The sequence below is a fragment of the Paralichthys olivaceus genome, chromosome 19 (assembly GCF_024713975.1).
Source record: "Paralichthys olivaceus isolate ysfri-2021 chromosome 19, ASM2471397v2, whole genome shotgun sequence".
NCBI classification, from domain to species: Eukaryota; Metazoa; Chordata; class Actinopteri; order Pleuronectiformes; family Paralichthyidae; genus Paralichthys; species Paralichthys olivaceus.
In genome coordinates, this window is record NC_091111.1 from 11,506,718 (window position 1) to 11,514,154 (window position 7,437).

A 7,437-nucleotide genomic window follows, 5' to 3' on the forward strand; every position below is an offset into this window, starting at 1 on the left:
GAGGGGGTACTCGCACCGCTTCCCGGCACTGGCAGCCCCCTCTGGGCTTATTTACCGGCACATCATTAGGTGGTCGACTTCAGCCCCCTTTTATGTACCCCACTGCCTGCGTGCGTGTTGGCTCAGGGGTTCAAAGGTCGGACATAACAAGTGCAGACGACCCCCCCACAGTACAGACTTCAAAAACACTTGTTTTCATCTGAGTAACTTGAGCGTGAATAGACAGAACAGAGAGGAGGTTATTTTTAGGCGCAGTGACATCAGCTCAGCATTCAAAGTTCATGCTAAGTAGGCAAGTAGATCGTGTATTATCGTAATTGTGATCTTGAATAACAGCACTGCTGCTGCTGCATGTGGCCTAATGGACTGGACTCAATGGATCTGATTCAGAGACTTATCTTCAAAAAGATTAGTTTTAACATGCAACACATCAAACTCAAAGTGAAATAAACCTAATAAGAATAAATAAAGTCAACTTATAGTAGAGTGTGAGTGTTACAGTACTTTTCCCAAAATATCATTTTTTTCCTCCTAATACCTGCAATACTTTATCTGTTGCTTGATATATGCATATTTATGTATATGTATATAAAAGAGTGTGCGTAAACATTTTGAAATATACAAAATACGTGCAGCTCGATCACTCTCAGTGTTTCTGCACAGACACCAACATATCTGTGTCTGACCCCCACGTATTTTGGTATGTCTGCAGCAAAGGGGAATAAAATCTGATATTTATTAGTATTTATATTTATATTCTTTCTATTTTTAAATATCTCATTGTCTGTCTGTCTGTCTTCCTGTCTTCCTGTCTATCTATCTGTCTGTGTATCATCATGTTCTAAATCGAGTTTACCATGTGGCCTCTACCTGCTAATTATTGACCCGTGTTGTATTTATACTCTGCTGTGTGTGTATTGTTGCATCACAGAGTCAGAGTGTTCAGTACAGTGGCTCAGTGGTAGTGAAGCGGCTCTTCTTTCCAACCAGTCAAACAAAAACACTCAAACATTGAGTCCACGTTTTGTTTGGTGTCCTGTTTCATTCCGCTGCTCCGCACAGAGACGAGAGAACAGACAGAGCTCTCACTACACCCCTCTTCACCGGAACCCAGACGTGTCTAGACGTCCGCTGACGTAATGACGTCGGGTGTGTGTGCGGTAGGGCGACGCTGCGCGGCCGGTTTTCTGTTTTTCGTTGCCGAGTGATTCCTCACTGCAAAAACAAGCGATCTTTGTTGCTATGCAAATCAAGGACGTCACTGACGCGAAGGGGTGGAGTGTTGCTAGGGCAACCAGGAATGTTAAACAAAACACGAGCGCGGGAAAGAGAGCTTTAACCTACATTGATGCACCTTCACACAATAACCCTGTTATTTATCTGTATATCTGTGCTGACATGTTGTCCCAGCCAACACACCTTACACTGTTTATCTTTATTCATGTTAACAACACACATTAAACCGCAGCATGCAACACGTTGTAATTACACTACTTCTAATTGATCCAATAGAATTTACAAAAACAACAATACAAATATGTTATCATAATTATCATAATAATAATAATAATAAAATCTTACTGTCGTAGCTTTTTCCATTTGTTCTGTCCTCCCTCCATTTAAATGAATTAACAACAAAGAAACTATAGCATCAACACATTGACATCAGTAAAACTAACATGGGGTCCTTGTGTTAGTCCTAAAAGTCCTACTTTTTTATTCTTTTATCTTAATCTGGGTGCGTATTGCAATGGAAATACTGTCGTGTACATGTTGTAAAGACATTTAGAAAATCAGTTGAACATCAATTTAAAGATCAATGTAAAGTGTGATGTGTCCAGCTGCATTTCAGGTTTTTCTACAGCTAGGGAGAGGTGTGAGGATTCCCCCTGCCACAGTCTGATAGGGGGAACACCTCACTGGACGAACTCAAACACTGCTGAAAGGAGGAGAAATTGCTAACTGCTGTTGTGGAAAAGTACACCTCAGGAACCTGTTATCAGCTGGCTCTGCAACTGAACACACCCTTGCTTGGATTGCACACATCGGGTACAAGCACCGCCTGAAGGCATAGTACACACGCAACAGCGTCTGCTCTGTCATAAATTCATGGATAAACCTGCTTCATGTTTACATAAAGTTGTCTGGGTGTACCAATGAAACTTCATGCAAATCCCCCTCCACAGCCCTCTGTACCATTTCTGGTAACTTTCTGTTAATGTCTAACATTGTTTTCTTTATCTATGTCTTTGAATATCTGTGTTTATTGCTGATAGATTTTACTGTGTTATTATTTTCCACAAATCTTATTTCTAACATAATGCTTGTTTCCTTTGCTATGGTTGTAAAGCACTTTGTCTCAACTCCATGTTGTTTCTAGAACAGAATAGAAGTCTAAGTCACAGCTCCGGCAAAAAAAAATACACAACAGATATACATAAACACAGATTACAGGCAATTAAAATGGTACAAACGCATACAAAATAAACAGTAGAGTCGTTCCGGGAGGAGTTACATATTTATCATCTTAGCTAAACCTGCGTTGATTAGTTCTTATTTTTCACTTTAATTCCAACACTAATCGTGTAAAATGTGCCAAATTAAAAACTTTGAATCTGCAAACACCAGACCAATTGACTTTAAACCTGATTCACCCTGCAAAAGTTGTCTCAAACCATGTTATGCACTTAGCAATAAAAAGGCCTCAAAGCCTATATAAGTAAAAGGGATATAATTATTGATACAAGCTAAAACATATATGTTAAAGAACAGTCATATACATCAGGAGTGCTGAAGTGTGTGGTTGATTGCGTGTGTTAGTCACACTTTGCCTCAGAGCAGACACATTGGCATGTCCGAATCTATCCTGTGGTGTGTAGGATGTACTTCTGCTGACCATTATCATCCCAGTTCTTTACTTTCTAACAACAGCCTGTGTTTGTTGTCTTCTTGCATAACGTCACGTCGCTGTCGGCCAATCCCGGAAGTTGCATTTCCCAGCAGGACCCGCCCCTATTACAGGATGCACCATATTTGGAAAATTACGTACTGGGGATCCCTTTTCTGGAACATTCCATTTCTCGGGGGTAAATTTGACAAATATTGTTAAATGCGCGGTTTATTATCTTGAAACGACAGAGGAACACAGCTCAAAGTTAATATTTAGGGGATTCAAATAATAAAAAAGCAATAGCTGGGAGCGTTGCTGCGTTTTCAACAGGGTTTTTGATGTTTGTCCTCCCCCCGGTGCTCGGTAAGGAGCACTCCCCTCTGCCGACGTCATTGGGCCGGCTGCTCACAGACTATAAAGTCGCTGCGAGCCTGCAGAGTTGGCATTCAAACTTTCTGTAGCTGAGAGAAAAGAAAACAAACCGGGAGAAGAACTTCAGACTTCAGAAACCTGCCAAAGGGATTTCCTCATTTCAACTCCACACAGCACTACTGCGGCAGATTTGTCTGGATCTTCCTACTTGTTGTTCATTTGAATTTGTATTTCCCTGGGAACCATGATGTTCACCGGTTTCAACGCGGAGTGCGACTCTTCCTCCCGCTGCAGCACCGCTTCACCGGCCGGGGACAACCTGGGATATTACCCCTCCCCAGCGGGGTCCTACTCCAGCATGGGCTCCCCTCAGTCTCAGGTATGTCCAGTGAAACTCTATTCAAACGTTTATTTTAATGTCGCTGGTTTCATATTTCTTAAGTGCATGTAAGGAACTAATTGAAAAAATAAAAGCCCTTTAACATTAACCGAATAATGCAGATAAGATTAAGAGATTAAGATAAATCTTGTTATTATATAAATATACATATATATATATATAGACAGACAGTTCATGAAATAGTCTGTTGACCTGAGCTTCACAATGCATGGCAGTTTTCATTCATCCACTTGGAAACTCCACAGAGAGTGCAACGTCATAGCTGACATCACAAGGATATATTTAAACCATCCATCTTTTTATAGACCCCTTCTGCTTCATTCATGCCCATCCTGCAGCTTTGCACCCCCCCCCCCTCCCCCCTCCCTCCTGAAAGTCTTCCAAATGCACTCACGATCCTCTATTCCTTTTCATTCCAGGATTTCACTGACCTGACAGCATCAAGTGCCTCCTTCATCCCCACCGTCACAGCCATTTCCACGACCCCCGACCTGGAGTGGATGGTCCAACCTTTGGTCTCCTCGGTGGCCCCCTCCCACAGACCTCACCCCTACAGCTCCAGCCCCTGCCCTGCCTACCCCACACCAGCTATGAGGTCTGCAGCATCCAAGGGTCATAACTCCAAGAGGAGCAGAGCAGAACAGGTAATTATCACTCAACCATCCTCTTCTTTATATGTGTTATAATAAGCAGTAATGTATTGTGGCGCATCATAGGACTTGGGTCTTAACTTTTCCTTCTTCTTCTTCTGTACAGATATCACCTGAGGAGGAGGAGAAAAGGAGAGTTCGCAGAGAGAGAAACAAGCAGGCAGCAGCCAAATGCCGCAACAGGAGGCGAGAGCTTACTGACACTCTGCAAGCTGTAAGTATCCCAAAGATTTACTGTTCATTAGCGTTTATTTCACACCACATTTAAAGAGCCATGTTATCCAGCAGCCAATTTAACGCCCCCTTCTCTCTATCCTTTACAGGAAACGGATGTGCTTGAGGATGAGAAGTCCAACCTGCAGAATGATATCGCTAATCTCCTGAAGGAGAAAGAGAGGCTTGAGTTCATCCTGGCCGCTCACCAACCCATCTGCAAAATTCCCTCTGAGCTGGACACAGACTTCCCAGTGGTCTCCATCTCCCCTGCCCACCCCTGCCTCTCCACCGAGGTGTCTTCCCAGTTGCAGACCACCATCCCCAGAACGTCTGTCGCCACTCTCGCTCAGCCGACTTTCACCTCGACCTCCAACTCCATCTTCTCCAGCAGCAGCTCCGTCCTGTCTACTTGCACCGTCTCCAGCAGCACGGTGAGGATGACCGACCTGGACTCCTCTGTCTTGGAGGAGTCTCTGGATCTGCTGGCCAAGACGGAGATGGAGACTGCACGCTCAGTGCCCGAGGTCGACTTGTCCAACTCCCTATACGCCACTCAGGAGTGGGAGCCCCTTCACGCCAAAACCAATGACTTTGAGCCCCTGTGCACACCCGTGGTGACCTGCACCCCGGCCTGCACCACCTTCACGTCTTCGTTTGTGTTTACCTTCCCCGAGGCAGAGACCTTCCCTACCTGTGGCATTGCCCACCGGAGAGGAAGCAGCAGCAACGACCAGTCCTCTGACTCCCTCAGTTCACCAACCCTGCTGGCCCTTTAAAGACTCTTCCAAAAAACAATTATACTTCCTATCAAGCACATTGTTTTGAGATAGATGTGCAGATCACAGGGCTATGGATTGGACTCGTACCAGGCAGCAAATTATTTATGATTTGATTTGCCTTCATCTATACTTGCCTAATACACCAATGTAGCAAGTTAAAAAGCATGTTTTAACTATTACCACCTAGTAATTTTATGAGTTAATATATGATTTTATGGTGCTAGATAACAAGAGTTGTTGTAGTATCGATGTGTTTTCTGAGCAATAGTTATTATTGATCCAGTTTGTTTTCTGGTTGATGGAATCTGGAGTTATTGTGAGCTGTTTGTGAAACTAAAAAAATTCTAAAAAACCTGACGTGCTTTGTCTTAACCCTGGTCTGAGTGGTCTATCTTTGAGTAAATGGAAGTTTTCTGTGAAAACATTAGTGCTTTTAATTTATGAAATTTCAATTTATTTTTTTGTACTAAGAGCGAGAAAAAAATGAATGTTGTTTGTAAGAGATGTAAATAAAATATAGTGATATTCAAATTCAGCAACTCTCTTCTGTTTGAATCTGTGGCTCTCCTCTCATTACACACACACACATACAGTATATGTGTATATGTGTATATGTATATATATATTATATACAGCCCCAGTGGTGTACATCACACAATTATAATAGCCTCTAAAATTAGCCTCCGTGGAGGCATAGAAGTATTTTTCCTGCACCTTCACTGGCTCTATTTATTGTTCCGTCTGTTGCCAAGGTTAACTATACGTCAGGGCTCTTACGTCAGTGCGTTCTTTCCATTTTTTTCAACTCGCAAACCCAGCGCGATGACGTTGTGCTTCCTCTGCCCATATTTGGAGCGTGAAGTGGGCTTGGCTTGCTGCGGGTGTGTGAGACGTGCAGCTCGATCAGTCTCACTGTTTCTGCACAGACACCAACATGTCTGTGTCTGACCCTCACGTATTTTGGTATGTCTGCAGCAAAGAGGAATAGAATGTATTTCCTGCATGCCTGTAATCGAGGTGGTGTGTTTATTCTCTCCGCAGAGACAACGTCTGCACACATGTGGCTGGTTGTACAAGAGAATCCCCGACCAGCGTCTGCACTGGTTTCATTTGCCTCTGTGATCTCTGAATATCACTTCCCACGTGAAACCCTGTGTCCTCAGTAATAATGCATGACAGGCACAGACAGCACAGTCTGGACTCAACAAACATTCGCCGTTCTTGCAAATGGACGAGAACAAGCAGCCAGCTGGAGCAGAGGTGTAAAGACGTCAACATCACATCAGAATGTCTCGTTTGATGAAGAGGTCACATGGAAAAATATCATTTGGAAGGTGGTGATCTAGAAACAGGAGTCTCAAATAGTCTAGCTATGTTATATTTTTTGTATTGGTTGCTACTGCAGTAATGATACCTCCTTAAATTCAATCACGCTGCTTCAAATTCACACACTCACAGATATCAGCTCATTAAATGTGCCTGATTTCTTTCACCGAGATCCATGAACTATTCCATGAGAAATCAAGGAAAATGTTGGATTAAATGCCCACTGTTAAAGAACAGAAAAGAACATTTCTGGATCCACACCTAAATTGAATGAACTCTTCTCTACACCATACTACACCATTCCACCAAGTTTAATCGTAATCCGTCTTGTAGTTTTTGTATATTCTCGCTCAAAATCAAACAAATCAACAACCAGACGTTAGCTCCTTGGTTTAGGTAATTAACAATAAATGTCTGATGAGTTGTTCAACTCTTTTTACCCAGAACCATATAATGAACTCATGATGCACCATTTTATATGAGACAGTTTATTGACCTTTATTTAATGGCTTGAGCGATAAGGCCGATTTAAACCATCAAGGTAGTTTCAAAATGCCTGTTGCTTCTGCTGTTTTAATGGCAGCGCATAAAAAAACTAAGTGAACACAACTCTTCTTCTTCACCTTGACATCTTAATTATTGAGTTTTAAAAACCTAATTTAAGTGAAGGTTTTAACATTGTTTGGGTTCTTCATTTCAACTTGTATCCTCAGGTATATGTGAGGTTAATCCTGTAAGTTACACGCATCCGTCTATGTGTGTACACTTATGTAAACATGTTTCTTCCATCTTTTCTCAACAAAA

At 42.4% G+C, this 7,437-nt stretch overlaps 1 protein-coding gene across 1 annotated transcript; it reads left to right on the forward strand.

Moving 5' to 3' along the window:
- The first annotated feature begins 3,311 nt into the window (after positions 1–3,311).
- LOC109648142 (protein c-Fos-like) lies at positions 3,312–5,842 on the forward strand. The gene is made up of 4 exons (XM_069514986.1): positions 3,312–3,641; positions 4,082–4,306; positions 4,419–4,526; positions 4,636–5,842. Exons 1-4 carry the CDS (start codon positions 3,507–3,509, stop codon positions 5,302–5,304), a joined length of 1,137 nt encoding a protein of 378 aa, XP_069371087.1. The 5' UTR covers positions 3,312–3,506; the 3' UTR covers positions 5,305–5,842.
- The last annotated feature ends 1,595 nt before the right edge of the window (positions 5,843–7,437 follow it).

What these genes read in the sequence shown, in the direction of transcription:
- LOC109648142 (XM_069514986.1), top strand. Translation starts at nt 3,507, where the DNA reads ATGATGTTCACCGGTTTCAACGCGGAGTGCGACTCTTCCTCCCGCTGC. An exon ending in TGGGCTCCCCTCAGTCTCAG is followed by an intron (nt 3,642 to 4,081) that starts GTATGTCCAGTG and finishes TTTTCATTCCAG; the next exon opens with GATTTCACTGACCTGACAGC. An exon ending in TTACTGACACTCTGCAAGCT is followed by an intron (nt 4,527 to 4,635) that starts GTAAGTATCCCA and finishes TATCCTTTACAG; the next exon opens with GAAACGGATGTGCTTGAGGA.